The sequence below is a fragment of the Poecilia formosa genome, unplaced genomic scaffold, assembly GCF_000485575.1.
Source record: "Poecilia formosa unplaced genomic scaffold, Poecilia_formosa-5.1.2 Scaffold98, whole genome shotgun sequence".
NCBI lineage: Eukaryota > Metazoa > Chordata > Actinopteri > Cyprinodontiformes > Poeciliidae > Poecilia > Poecilia formosa.
Window position 1 is genome coordinate 1,398,465 of NW_006800037.1, and position 15,927 is coordinate 1,414,391.

The 15,927-nt window shown below is 38.5% G+C and overlaps 1 protein-coding gene across 1 annotated transcript in view; it reads left to right on the forward strand.

Moving 5' to 3' along the window:
• Nucleotides 1–15,927, forward strand: part of trabd2b (TraB domain containing 2B) — an 84,548-nt gene that overhangs the window by 66,798 nt on the left and 1,823 nt on the right. The window contains exons 5-6 of the mRNA XM_007558731.2: nt 11,946–12,042; nt 15,086–15,364. Of these exons, the coding sequence (XP_007558793.1) occupies nt 11,946–12,042; nt 15,086–15,364 (376 nt within the window). The remainder of the gene's footprint in view (nt 1–11,945; nt 12,043–15,085; nt 15,365–15,927) is intronic.

Here is a 15,927-nt window from a genome sequence, read left to right on the forward strand (position 1 = left end):
TGGACATGTGGTCAAGGTGTGACACTCGTGTTTTCCATCAACATGTTCTGCTCTCTTTGAAGTAGTGTGGAAATAGCAAACTTTAAAAAAAATGAAATATAAAAAGCTTCCCAAGGCTTTTTACGTGAAAAAAGGAAATGCCTTTTGGGAATAAGACGTGATATTACAAGTTCTGGCAGACACACGCATGACAAGTCTTCTACTTTTGTCTTCCTTAGGGGGCGACATCTGGATGTGTTCTTTGGTTTCCAAAAAAACTAGATATGCATGTTAAATAACTCCGTATCAGAAACTTGAGGGAAGCCTTGAATTGCTTTAGGACAATAAAGTATCGTGATTTGTGATTGCATCATCAGTATATTATGCACACTGGGCTGTCGGGAGATCTAGTGTTTCTCTAAACACCAACATGTTTTAAGGAATTTTGTCAGAATGACTTCGCTGCACTTTTGTGTTAATGGAGAAACAACTTACCGTTATCTGCCGTCATTCATGGCCATGCTAACTAGTGTTAGCATTCACGGCAGAATCTCATATAGAGAACTACCAGGAGTCTAGCAGAAAGCAAGAGGTAGGGTGAATGCAGTGCATATAAGGAGTAATTGACAGCACTAACACAATCCTCCTAGCTCTCATAGTTTTTTTTCTGACTGAGCGGTGTATTTCCTGCAGATAGTTAGCGAGGAGGCAGAGGAGTTTGATCTATTCACAGATTCTCATCTTATTCTGACTAAACTGCAGGTTGAAGAATAGTGTTTGGAAATAGCCCATGATTTAAAATTTGCAAATAAAATCTAGAACTTTGGATTCATTTGTAATTTGTGTCTTTTTATTCTGATGACCGAAAATACATTTTAGTGGCATTTCCCAAGTCTTCCAATTGCTAGACAGATTCCTCTTGTGTTCACTTCAAACCAGCAGATCCCAGACCAAACATAAGTTGCCGCCTCCGCTGCGTTTGAGCTCAGATCTTGTGCATTTTCAGAAATGTAAGCATTTGGGTTTTGTGTATTTTGGTAACTCTTTGCTGCACTGATTAGATTTGTCTCTGTAATTAAATCAGTACAGCTCATTAGGTTGTTCAAAGATTTCACGCTTCATTGGGAAGTGAAAGTACATGTTATTGCCCAGCAAATTTGACGCAACATTAAACACACGGTGGTCGCTTCGGGCTCTTTTCTAGTCCTTAAAAGGATCTAAATGCTCTCAGCAGAAACTACATCTGCTGCAACAGGGACCTGTTCCTTAACTGCATCCACCTGTTGTCCCAGGTGTAAATCAGATCCTGATTAAAGGGCAGGAATAAAATCCAGGCAGTCTGCAGGCTGTGAGAAACGGCTAATGTGATACACTGGTTTTAACCAGGACCGATACAATTTGAAGGAAAAAAGGAGTGGGGGTGAAACCCCACATACTTATATTTGGTTAAATTCACAGTCACATACCTGAACACTTGCAAACAGAAATATGTTTGTGAAATTGAGGCCCGCATTTGATTTCTAATTAAAATAATTACAGAGGAAAAAGGCAGTAATAAGTGGAAAAAGGAAAAGAAAACAGAGGAAGGGTGTCACATGTTCTTTCATTGTTTATTTCCTATTAAATGCTATATTTAGACCAACTTAAAGGTCAAATGAAGGAAAAATCTAAAAAAATATATATATTTTTTTATTCATACATAGAATTTCTTGATCAAAATTCCCGACCAGGAGCACTGAGGGTTGTGTTGTTGGACCACAAAGATGTCATTCATCACTTCGCCTCCTTCAAGAGCTCTGAAGAAAAATTTATGGAGATGTCAAATTTTAATTTTAATATTCGGAGTTCCACTTTTTAACTTTTTCTTTTCTGTTTCCTTTTGAACTCCTTTTCTAAACTCTCCGTGTGACAGACGTACGTTCCAGATGGAAGCAGCAAGTTCAGTCTAAATATTTAAACGCAGTGGAATCCCAAGTCCCCAACAATGAGGGACTGAGCCGTTCCGCCAGGTTTTGTTTTTACAGAGACCGACGTCAAGACCACCACATGTTACTGTTTTATGTCCCAGGACGTGATCCCTGAAGCTCTCCTGATCCGTCTTTGACCAGAACTTCAACCAGACCATGCACATGTATGCTCCATCAATGCTTGTCACTCATAAACCCTCACCACGGCGCAATGAGACAGACTTACGCCTTGCCGCATGGAGAGGAAATGAAGTCATTACCGAGATGAGGAATGGGTGACAGAAGGCCGGTGGTGAATGGGGCTGTTTGGCAAATACCCATTTATACACTTAAAGAAATCCGGCACGATCCTGAAATGTGGATTATAGTTCTTTAGACTCACACTTGATGTGAAAGGCATCAGAACTATGGGGGCAGTTGTTTCTGCAGCTCTGCTCGGTTAATAGAAAAGCTGATGTGTGATTTATAGAAGGAGTCCAGTGCTGTTAAACAGTACGTGGAAGTTCACTGCAAGGCACAGGGGTGCTGGGCTTATTAAAATCTTTGTTGCATTACTCATGGGTTCTGCAAAGGAAAACGTGGGGGTACTGCACATGGGTTAGTCATAAAGAAACTTTCTCATACAACACAAACAGGTGTACAAGTTATTGACTGCCTCTAACAGCGAGGTTAGCACATTTGCGGTTTCAGGCACAAAACCGTCATGACTGAGATCAAGTCTTTTGCAAACAAAAGAGACATGCATTAGAATAAGTATATTTTGAGCAAGCTTTAGATATTAATTGTAATGATTCATATTATACTGCACTTACATTAATACTGGGTAAATAATGGAAAATTTAGGAATATATTTTTAAAGAATCATGTAAGATAATTTTGTTTTTATGCTCTCTGACAAAGTGTTTTCCCCTTGTCAGATATTTTTCATATATATATATATATATATATATATATATATATATATATATATACACTGCTCAAAAAAATAAAGGGAACACTCAAATAACACATCCTAGATCTGAATGAATGAAATATTCTCATTGAATACTTTGTTCTGTACAAAGTTGAATGTGCTGACAACAAAATCACACAAAAATCATCAATGGAAATCAAATTTATTAACCAATGGAGGCCTGGATTTGGAGCCACACACAAAATTAAAGTGAAATGTTCCCTTTAGTTTTTTCAGCAGTATATATTGTTCTAACATTATATTCTAATCATGACTCATCCAAAATGTTGCTGGGCATACATACATTTTGGATACACCATCTACTGAGGCCAGTCCTGGAGCAGAAACCATCAACCCTGTGATTATGGTACAAGTATTCTGCTTCCTAAACCATAATCTCTGAAATATTAAATTTCTCAGTGTTTCTAATAAAAGGTTATAGATTTACAAAGGTAAACAAAATAAGAGACGCAGTGTGGAACAAAACTGTTTACCATATGTCTTCAAGAAATGTGCAGATTCTTATTTTATTCATTTATTTATTTATTTATTTATTTTTTGTATATATGCCGACTTAAAATGTTTAAGTTTTTCACCTAGTTTGACCAGCAGGAAAGAAGTCTTGAAACTTCACTGAAATCTGAAATTCACATTTTATGCAATGAAACAGCATTACTACTCATCACATCATGTCATCCCATTAAATGCACAGTTTAATGAATTTATCATGCTTCCATGGTAGAAAATGAAATGAAACCAAATGGATTTCAAATTGATTTAATAAGCTAAATTTGTGATTTTAGATAGTCGCCTCCTGTACCTGTAATTATTTGCTTGAATTAAAAAGAAAAAAGACAAAAGCTAAAATGTAACCTTGACTTTATTGCACAATTAAAGCCTTACTCTTCTTGTCCTTTGACAGGAACAACGATAAGCTAAAGTAACCCACAACAAATGAAACAGATGCAAGGCCACGTTGTAGGATCTGACCTCCAGCGGGACATCGGGGAGACAGGTCAAATAGTTTGCTTTAGTGAGAGAAACAATTTCAATTTTTGAAGGAAAGTCTTACAACAAATGGCCAAAGCTAATGTAATGTCTTTTTTTGAAAATGTCATACTCCCTTACCGTCTGTTTTGAATTCGCACACGTCCTCACACTACACTTTTGCTATTTATATACTGGTTCTCTATTATATTCTACATCTTCACCAAAAACAAAAGGAAGGGCTAGAAACCAAACCTCCAAACATCCAGTTGGCTTAAAACCACTCTCAGCCATAGCCACTATGGAGAAGTACATATAATCAAACATTGGAGAAAAAAGTCACTACATTGAGCTGATCTACTCGATAAAACAAACTTAGAAAAAAGAAAAAAAAAAAGACCGAAGTGGCTGAAATGTCACTGAAGGCAGTGAAAAGAGCCTCAACTGGCTACAGTTTGACTTCAGAGACTTGTAAATTATATTTGCAAAGGCTTTGATACTCCTCTGGTGATTCATGGTGGTCCAATACATTTGATGTATTTATTTTACTACCTCTTTAACACCTACATACACATTGGGAAACAGAAATTAGAGGAATTTTCCCCTCATCATCTCTGTCTGGACATAGATGAGACACATTTTCAAATAACTCTAAAGAGGTGCAAACCCACGTCAAGTCTTTAGGAACGTTTTCCTCTCAGTTCACTGTACTTGTCTCCTTTTTTCTGTTCTCAGTTTTGTCTTCCTTTAAATCTGCCAAGAAAAGAGAGCTCACTTTTGTTTGAGCCATGATATAGTAATGGTACCAAACATGTACTTTTAGTGTGGTGAATGGTTCCCACTATTGCATTTTTCTCTTAGTTTATGATCGGACTATATCTGTACTGTTTACAGTTTTTTTTTTCTTATTTTATTTTTTTTTTATCCCATATAACTCTACAGTAATAATTCTGCTAGGCCTGTACCCTGTTTTTCTCTCTTACTCTGCTATTTGTTTGTGCAATTTTCATGTGAGGTGGTCTGTGTGCAAGCCTTGTGGGATTTTCTAAACCAACCCGACATATCAGTTGCTTCAGTGTTTACATGGTCTAATTGCAAACACATTTGCTTTGTGAAAAACAGCAAAATACACATCATTCTCATCCTGTTTTCTTCACACTTGGATGAACCTCAGATGACTAATTCTTTTATTTCATTTTTTTTTTCATTTGCTCTTTCTTCTATTCTCTCCGCTGTTGCTTTGTAGTCCCACCTGCACATTTGAAAAGGAAATGTTCGCAAGGGCGATGAAGTGACTGAACAACAGATAAGCATGGAGATAGAGGCTATGTTTACGCAAGACCGCTGTCTGGAAACCGCCGGTATTTTCGGATGTTTATTGGAAAAAGTTCCACATTTAGACAAAAACGCAAAAAACCCCCCAAGTCCTCTTTTGTCATCTCAGGCCACTTTAAGGCTTCTTCAAAACATGCATGTGCTTCCATGTCACTACACCAAAAAGCTTCACTCCGAGACCTGATTTCAAAAAGTGTTGGGGTCAGAAACACTGATCACTGCAGACGTGTAAACATGTGACCTAATCACTACAAAAATGTTATGGTTTCACTGAAGATCTGCTCCGTGTAAACAGGCTATTGACTCGCTTGGAGTTGCAGTATAAAAATGTAGCCAAAGCCAAGTACACATGGGAATTAAAATAGCAATCTTCAGTGGAGTGTTGTGAAATATTTACCAACAACTTGAATGGAAACTGAAAAAAAATATATACATTACAATGCTGGAGCTTTTAATGCATTGTGCAGCTTTGCTGTACCAGCTGAAGAAAATCTTACTCAGCATATTGCTCCCAACATCTGATTTATACTTTACATAGACTGATATGTTTTGACAGGTTTGCAGTTTTACTGTATTGTTTTCACTTCCTGATGCCTGTTGACCTTTGCGCTGTGGGATTCTCAAAATCTGGAATATTCTCCTGTAATGTAATCATATGATAAACCTTTCTACAACTTCATCAACAACCTGTTTGCTGCGTTCCTTGGACTTCTTGAGTCCCGTTTATTTACATTCACTTAGAAAGCTCTTAGGCCTTTACAAAACAGCTGGAGTTGTTGTAGGATTAAATTCCACAGACTTTTACAATCTTATAATTATAAGATAATTATAATTAGGGGATCCTCTAAAGACAATTCATGAGTTCAAATCCAGCAATTGAACAAATTTTTCTAGAGGGGTATCAGAGTTGAATACAAATGCAGGCAGACTTAAATGAGTAAAAACAGGAGATTGAAAGTCCTGCATTCTAGTACTTCTACTTGAAAACGATGTGCTGCTTCATGTTGGTGTGTCACAGAACATCACGATAAAATAAATCAGAGTTTGCGGTTGTGGCAAAATGTGAAAAAGCTTAACTGGTAAGAACACTGTGCAATTACAGGATTGACAACAGCAAGTAGTTTTTCAGAGAAATACGTCTGGAACACCAGACATAATGACACTGGCCTCGGTCAAGAAATACTTCCAGTCACAGCACACGGATGAAGTGTGCTAGACCACCAATGTAAGTTCGGATCAAGATGGAAAGGTTTTTAAACTGAGGAGTCACTGGGTCATTAACTCTGTTCCCTGGAGCGGCAGATAAGAAAAGCCTTGGTTTAAGTGGCATGCAATGCAAAAAAGACATAATTGCACCTTTATAACCAAATATTTTTTAAGCAAACATGAAGTATATGTGCTGAAATAGTGATGACAGCAAATTGGCAGGAAAAACCAGGTTGAGTGATATGTGAAAGAGGTTGTAAGTGGTTTGTTGCCGCAATCTGCCTTATGCAGCGCCGCAGCTTACTGGAAAGATTAACCACCATGATGATGCTGATGAGGATACAGTAAACAATGTCTGGTCCAGCAGTTCATAGGGCATGAACCTACAAGCCTGCCATTTGCAGACCAACATCACGTACAAACTACTAAAACTGTTGGAAAAACAGACCCTCGGCACATGAGAGAGATCTACACCGTGTACTATATCCAAAAATCACAATTACATTCACAAGGGGAGAGATGTTATGAAACAGTATTTACAGAATCACTATTCTCTATGGAAATAAAGGCAAACCATAATATAATATTGGGTTATTCTGGGATATATTAAAAAAAAAAACAATAAGGCTCAAAATAAATGGTAAAGAGCCTGATCTTACTTTATCATTTCTAATATTTTAAACCGCAATGCAGTTTCAGAGTTTCCGTTCTGAAAAGATGTGCTAAGTTGCTTTATGTACGTATATATGCAAATAGTAAATTATGAAAGTTAACACCAGCTGACACTCAGTCCACAGACTTTTTTTTGTTTTGTTTTGTTTTTTGATACAAGCATAATCTTTTCATGTTTTGGCCCCAAACAAAGTGATCTTGTCTATATATATAGTATTTATGAGCTTCGTGAAAACAAATGTCGATGTATTTTTAGCCTGTTCGGCATTCTTCTTCGATTCCCAGTTCAAATTATCTGAACCCCTGGCAGTTTTAGATTTAAGGCAAAACTGATTCAACCAACAGGTTTGTTTCTGACAGGAAATGAGACGGGCATCTCCTGCTGCTGCTTCTCATACTGGTGGCCTTTGGTTTTGTTATGATCCGTGTTTTTGAGTGTTTGTTTTTGACATTTTCTGTGTTTCTGTCCTGTTTCCTCTGAGTTTCTGTCCTGTCCTCCCCGTTGATTGTCCCCCAGGTGTGTCTACTTACCTTATTACCCTCCATTTAAACCCACCTGTGTCTGTGTTCTTCGTCGGGTCCTTGTCTAAGTTTGTCAATTGCTGTCGTTCAGTTTATGTTCAGTCATCTCAGTAGAACTGTGTAGTCCTGAGTGTCTGTTCGTTAGTCTTCACAGTAGAACTGGCTGAAGTCCTGTGTTGGCGTCAGCTCTCGTTTTCAGTCGTTGCTACCAGTGTTAGCTTAGCTACCTTCCACTGTGCTGCCTGCTTCTTTGGACTGTCTGAGCTGAGATATCTTCATTAAATCATTGTTTTCACCATCTACCTGGGTCTCAGCGTCTCTCCTCACCACCAAAACCCCACTTCATGACAGGTTTGGTTTGGTTTGGTTTGGGTAATTCAGTTTTTGAGGATTCAGCATAACAAACTACAAAAAAACACCTTTTATTTGGTTCTGTTGGATAATATTTAGATTGCCCAATTATACTACGAAAGGCAATTCAGTTTAATGACTGCTCTCGTTTTATAAAACTAAACCTAAAACTGAAGTTTTATATTATGGCCTTTTAACCATTTTATAACAGTTTTGTAAAACAAGATTCTGCCTCCCAGGATGTTATTTAATAGGCCAATCCACCCCCACGACCACAAAAAAACCTAATAAAACAGCAAGTAAAAAATAATGCTCCTTTCATAGATCAGATTACCAGTTGTTGTTTTTTTTTAGATGTATTACAGCAATGTGGCCAATACCAAAGTTAGACCAACACAATTTCAGAGAAACAAAATACTTTTTGTTGGGTTTTAATAAAATTGTCTCAGTGAAAGATTAAAACTATTGATCTGTCACCATAGGAGTACATTTTACAGGAACGAGCAGTTTATTTATTTTTTTATTGTTTAATCTTTCCAGCCAGTTCGGGAATGCCAAATGGGGCAGAGGTGCCATTAGGGATCAGCTGACCTCTTATTACATCTTGACGAGTGAAATTGTTTGTTGGGTCTACTCTCTGCTTCTGAAGCACCACAATTTACTGTCTGGACACTTCACTAACAACCACACAAGCTCATCCGCCCACGCTCATTCAAGAGCTTTTATTTCTAACTCCTTCACATATGGGGAGGAAACCTACGTAAGCACAAATGCTTTTGCTGCTGTTGCAAGATGAAAAGCTAGTGTGTATTATTATTATTATTATTTTTTTTTTTGTGCAACATACCAGATCTGTAGGAAACAGGAACACAGCTGTTTGCTTTGACAAATTGCATCAAATCAAGGAGAACCATGCAATCCCTCAAATGTTAGTTCAAACATACATTTTTAGTGGAGGGTCGGGGGGGGTTCACCCTGACCGGGAAGGCTTGATTGTGTTTTGTTTTGAGTCGGGACCCAGACCAGAGATTTGTCATTGTTTACCAATTTTGTTTATGAGTACAGTAGGTTTTCCAAGGACGGGGTGCATGTTAATGATCCTGAACATAACAAACCATCACAATGTACAGTGTGGACGGTCTGAATGCAGACAAGGGTTTGGAGGAACATGCTGGAGGAAATATTTTTTTTTAATTATTATTATTATTAACAGCTTTTATTATGTAGATGAGCCGAACCTTTACTGACCAAAAGATTAACCTTTTTCCTTAAATAGTGTTTTATAATAACCTTTTCCTAATGCTAGAAACTGTTACATATGGTTTAAGTTTATTTTTGACTGCTTTGGGGTAGTTTGAATACAACACAAAATCGTGAAGGTTCACTTTTCTAATATCTGTAATTAGAATACTTCCATACTGTTTTAATGGTAAATTGTCTTCATGTCAAACTTTCAGAATTGCTTTTAACCCATGAAGTGGTTACATGGGTTAAAGTTGCCTCAGTGAGTAAGGCAGGTGGTGTCTTTTGAATAAAAAAGGAAAATACGATGATGGTAATACAGAGAAATAACTTTCAGGTAAGGTTTGTTGAGATTGTTGATACTGAGATGTACAGTTGAAACTAGACGTTTACGTAAACTGAATAAAAAGACATGCATTTTTTGTCCCTCATTGTCTGAAATCAAATCAGGCCAAACTTCCCCTGTTTTAGATTGGTTAGAATTACTAAAATGATTTCTATTTGCTAAATATTGGAGAATTTAAGAATAACATTTTTAAGGATTTTTTTTAAGCTTCCTTCAAATTTAGAAGTATCAAGAATAATTTTTTTGAACTCTGTGATTTAGATCAAACCTTTTGGTGTCCCTCTGCAATCCTCTGATAGGTTAACTAACACATTTGAGTTAGTTGGTGGAACACCTGTGGATTTATTTTAAGATCACACCAAGAACATGTTGCTTTCTCTTTTTTTTTGACTTGATGAGAAGGTCAAAATCAGCCAAGTCATCAGGAAGAGAATAGTGCAGCCGCATACGTCTGATCCAACGATCATATCACTCAGGATGAACATATAAATGTGCAAATCAATCCCTGAACAAAAGCCAAAGACCTTGTGAGGAGATTGCTCAAGTTGGTGATGCAGCGTCATTATCCACAGTGAAAATCTCAGTGAGATGCAAGTGATGCCAGACTGGGAACCACTGCTGCAGATGACAAAATACCAATTATACTCATTGAGAAGCAGTTCCTAGCTCTATTTCGCTTGCTGTGTTGTTACGACTGAAAGCAACCTTTCACTGCTGTCAAATGTTTGCCATTAACAGTGCGACTGTTTTTAATTAAGTTTATTGCTTTAACTTTTTCAGTATGAATGTCATAAAGAAAACGTGGCAGTAACTTGAGAAAATTACCTAATTTTACCTTTGGTTTATGTTGCCCTGCAGATTAAGAAGCCACTTTCATACACATTTATACATAAATAGACAGAATCACTTTCACCGAGACAAAACCTCACACTCAGCCCTCTGTGTAATCCCGTCTGATCTCGCCGACTCCGCTGTTAGCAGCCTCCTCTGACTCCGTGGCCTCGCCTTGGACTGCCTTTGAACTCGCCTGCCAAGAAAGTGTAACGCCGCATGTTTCTCTCATTGACTTTCAGGAATGATTGGGAACATTATAATGATAAAATTGACAGGAGGTGGAGAGCTGAGTGGGAGCAGAGGGCCCTGACAGAAAGCAAATAAGAGGCTTGAATATTGTCAGCATGTTGTTAATAAGCCGCGGGAGAGAGCCGAGGTGTGTGAGTGAGGGAGCGAATTCCTTTGTGTGAGCACAAATATGAATTCCTCTCGTAGAGCATGTGTGCTTGCAAAGGTGATGTCAGGCTAAAGAACGGCTTATTGCCGAGTTGAGTGACACGCAGGATTATCGGCCGATGGCAGAAATTAAAAAAAAAAACAGCTTTCATCAGTGTGTGGCTGAGGCCTGCATGTTTGATGTTAGACCGAGGGAATCGCAGACAAGGTGACTGAAAGCGATGGATGATTGGAGGAGAGGCGAGAGGTTGAGTGTCGACAATGCGGGGTCATTACCAAACAACGAGTAAGCCCAGTAGATATAAGGCGTGACTGCATTTGAACAGTCTCTGAGTTTGAAAGCTTCTCTGCTTTTTCTCACTAACGAAATCTAAAATTGTTTGTTAAAGAAATATTTTTTTGCCAAGAGTCGGTACAGATTTAGTCACCTTGTAGGGATTATTTGAAAAACAATTATCCTCTAACCAGCGGCAAAGTTTAAAACAGGAGTGACATGAGCTCTTTTTGTTCCACCCAAAGGTTCTTCCTTAAATTTGACTCGACAGCTATATTGGCATGACTGATCTCTTGCTTTTTTCTTCTTTTTTTTTACCAGTTTGCAGCTTCTTTAAATCTTATAGTGTGTGCAAGATGAACAGGATGTTGTAAAGAAGAAAAAAAGGCAGAGAACATGATTTTGAGATTGTTGACTTTCGGCTAAAATTGTTTGGACAGAACTACACATAACGCACGATAGTTCACGTAATAGGAAGCTACGTCAGTCAATGATTTTTGCTACTGCAAAGGATCACTTGCAACATTTGATATTACAGTATTTCATGTGTTATACGTTCAAACTTGCAAATCGATAATATATTGTACGTTGATAGCTGAACGGAGTCTAACTTCCCTTAATACCAACACCAGGCGTATCTGCTTAGTGGCTGAGGTACTGGGGCTCATGGAGAGTGGAAACATTTTATTGGTAAAGAAAGAAACGTGTGGAGAATACATTATCAATACTGAAAATGTGTAGTTTGTTTCATACAGGAATGTGTTATGAGCCTTTTTTTTTATTTCCATCAAGATTCAGTCATGAAGATAAAATGAGAACATTGTTACAAGTTGTTTATAAAGTAAATTTCCCCATCACTTTTCTGTTTTTGTCCACTTTTAGGTCACTTCCTTGGGAACCACAGTGTGCTGGATATACTGAAGCTGGACGGTTATGAAATTGTTCACCTTCTCTCCGACCATCATGAGCAAGTTACAGAGTAAGTAAGGTAAAAGGGCAAATAACTGTGTGGTAAACAAAGTCTGCACCTCATACAGAACACCGATCAAAAATATGTATCCCCAGAACCTCTGCAGATTTCATGTTACAACAAGTCAGTAAGATTTTTATTTGGATTGTATGTGACAGACCAACACAATGAAGAACCCAATTCTGAAGTGGAATGAAAATAAAAAGGTTTTTAAAGGTCTCACAAAATTGTTTAGAAAATTGAAAATATAGCATGAGTTTGTGTTAAGTCCTCTTGACTCTTAAATGCTCTTAAATAAAATCCAGTGCGACCAATTACCTTCAGATGCCACTCAATTTGTAAACTTTTGTGTAACTTAATCAGCAAATTAGAGCTGTTTTTTGAAGATCTCCAATGTATTTTGGAGAACATTAAAGAAAAATCAGCAATAGAATGACCAAGGAACACAGCAGACGTGTCAGACATAACATTGTGGGGAACGTTAAAGAGGGTTTAAGCTATATAGTCATATCCACAGCTTGGAACATCCCACAAGGCGCTGCTTAATCCATCGTCCAAAAATGAAGAGTGTGACATAAGTGCAAACCTAACAAGACATAACCATCTAAACCAATGAGCTAGACAAGGAGGGTTTAAATCAGATAAGCTTTCAAAAGATCATAGGAACTCTCAAAAACATGGCGGCGGCCGAATCTTGCTTTGGGAATTCTTTAGCAGGGAAAAGGAAGCGGGGCCAACAGGACCATGCCCCTAATCATACAAGCTGGGGTTACAATGGACTGGTATTGGTCAAAGCCTAATCCTGCGTATGAACAGCAGACACAACCAGGCTGTGCTTAAGCAATCATGCAATGAAAACTGGCCATAAAATTCAGTCTCTAGATGTGTAAAGGTGATATACCCCAAAAGACCTGCAGCTGTTACATCAGAGAAAAGCAACGCTACAAAAGTATTGATTCCAGTGGGCTAAAAACATATGCTCCCCAGATTTTCAGATTGTTTGTTGCTGCAAGTTGACGAAATAGGAAAAAAGGTCAAAAGTTTTTTCCAATCCATTGCAGCCTGGTTTTAGTTATTTAATTCTCGACAACTGAGTTATTTAGACTCCGCAGATTTATAGCAGCTCTTTGTGGACAAACCCAACCCAAACTGAGATAAGTAACAAAAAACAACTTCGCTACGCTGGAATACTTTTAAACATCATCACCTCCATCACTTTAGTCCATCTCTTCTTCACCAGCCTCTGCTTTGATGCTGCTAAAGCAAGCTGCCAACAGTTGTTCTGCTTGTTCTCGCCACAACACATGAGCACATGCCCACACACATGCTTGCAGGAGTGAGTAGAATGATGTGCGCTGCCAAGGAGGGGCAGTGTTGCACACACTTAAGCCCACAGATGTTCACTACATGCGAAGAACCTCACAGAAAATTGGAGTTGGCTCGGCCGAGTGTCTTTACAAAAGCTTTCTGCCAACCAGTGTTTGAGTTTGTCTGCCTCCAGTTCTTGGCATTCTGCAGCTCCCCTGTTACCTTGGGCCTTAATCCATCTGCCCATAAAACGATATCAAAAGCAACTTCAGTCGGAGTAAGACGGAAATAAAAGCAAGGTACAAAATAATTATCGTGTTGCAGGCGTAAAAAAACATGACCGTTCATCAATTTGGAGAATTAATCTTTGCAAATTGAAGCATCAAAACTAACCCTCCTGCCTCTCTCTGTCCAATCGAAGGCTTCATTCAGTGGTGGTTCACGTTGTTAAAGTTAACAAGTGAGTTAACTTGCTGTGGTCACAAAACCCAGACATGCGTGCAAAGATACGTTTGCACCTTCCTGATGTGAGATGATACAATATGCATGAGAAAACATTTCAAGATGCATGACGGGTGTTCATGAAAGCTGTAAGCCTGACACCTGGATTGTGTCAAGGAATAACCTAAAGAGCAGTAATGCTGCTGTGTGACAGGCAGAACAGTTTGAAACTGCCTTTGGCTCCACAGTAACTCCTGGAGATATCGTCACACTGCTGACCGAGCCGTGAAGATAAAAACTCATCTCACTTCCTCAATATCACACCTTGCACGGCTAAGAATTCATTGATTTCATTGGTAAGTGAAAAGGCTCCGTTTGCGTTCTCCAAGTATGATGCTCGTATCATAACAGCTGTTCCACCTTGTTTTTTCACCTCAAGATAAGATCACATATTAGGCTTGTTTCTTTGTTTGTTTTAATAACCTAAAGCTAACTGTGCAGCTTTTGTGTGGATTCATCTTCATTACTGTAAAGCACTTCAAAATTCAGCAGTGAGGCACAACACAAGAGAAGAAGGCTCCAAACATGTGCCTCCTGCAGACACCTGCAAGCAACTTTCGTAGAAAGTATGTGTCTAAATTGACACACAGACATTTATTTAGCAAAGTTAGTGTTTATGGAAGACTTCTTAATCCATTCTCATTCATTTAACTTCCCTTTGAGACCAATAAAGTGTGTTTGAATTCAACTAATTGCTCATTGACTTTAAACTATAGTGACTTGGATACTAAAAGAAACGAACATAAGAAGAGAAACTATGAGTAATGGATGTAAGAAAGATGAGTATGTTGAGTTTTTCAGGGAAGATTCTGGGTGGTCTTTTTTTCTTTTTTTTTTTTGGTCAAATTGTTAGTCTTGGTAGAGAAAATATGGCAACCACAAATGTTGAACTTTTCTCTAATGTTGGCTGCTTTGCATTTAAGCCACTCCGGGTATCATTAATAGAGTGAGGCTTTCCTTGCGGTGTTCATGTCCTTGATTCAAATTGGGGTATTTGACAAGGAAAGTGACTGAGTGGTCAGAAACCACTAAAAAAAATAACATTCACTAGCTGCAGGTTAAAGCTTGTAGGAAAGCGTAAAAAAAAAAAAAAAAAAATCCCTCCCATTTCCCATTAGGTGTGGAGCTAAATTGTTTTAGTGAAACCTCTGATTATGTTGAGGTTTATACAATCAAATGTTTTAATAATTGACTCCATGCAAGCCTTGTTTAATTTTTCTCCTTTTCTCTTTTTCTGTTCCAGGAGTAAACGAGATCCAGAACCGCCTGCAGCAAGGTCTGTTGAGGAGCCCTTAGACACCAGTACAGTGACTCCCACCAGCTGGCCAACCGGTCTGGAGGAGGAGATGGAGGACCCAGATGATGCGCCTGGGCTGCCAGGGGAGGAGCTGCCTCACATGCTTCTCCCCGACAGCCTGAATCAGCTGGAGGAGTTTGGACGGCACAAACGGCCCCACAAAGCCCACCGCAGCCACGGACGGCCCAGACTGTTCAGCGACCTGTGGGTTCGCTTTGGGGACAGGTGAGACATTTACTGTGATCAAAAGTCAAAGCAGACTTTAACCAACCAGCTCACTCTGGAGACTTTATTGACTTGATTTAAATTTGGCTTTCTTGCGCAGCACCGATTCGCAACAGATGTCGGCGTCATTTGTGAGACGGTTTACAAGACAAACGGGTTCAATTTGCATCCACTTCGGTCAAAATGATGTTTCAATTAATGCAATTCACCCAATCCGATCTTTATATCAGATTCGGATACACAGTCCAAATCGGTTATAAAAGCAATACGGTTTTACTTGACTGATTATAAAATGCCATTTAGTAAAGAGTTCCAAGGAAGCCAACAGATTACTTTCAAAATTGGTTTTAAAGTGATTCTTCATCCTCAGCAAGCATGTGGGAACAATGAAGAGCAGCCACTGCTGAAAGGCTTAATAACAGCAGGAATGGAGAACAAAAACCAGATAGGCTTTTGGAAAACGATAGTTAAGTCTAGAAGTAACTAATGGATGAGTGATGCAGTTTTCCAGGGTTACTCTGACACCAGGTGTTTGTGTGTGTGTGTGTATATATATATATATA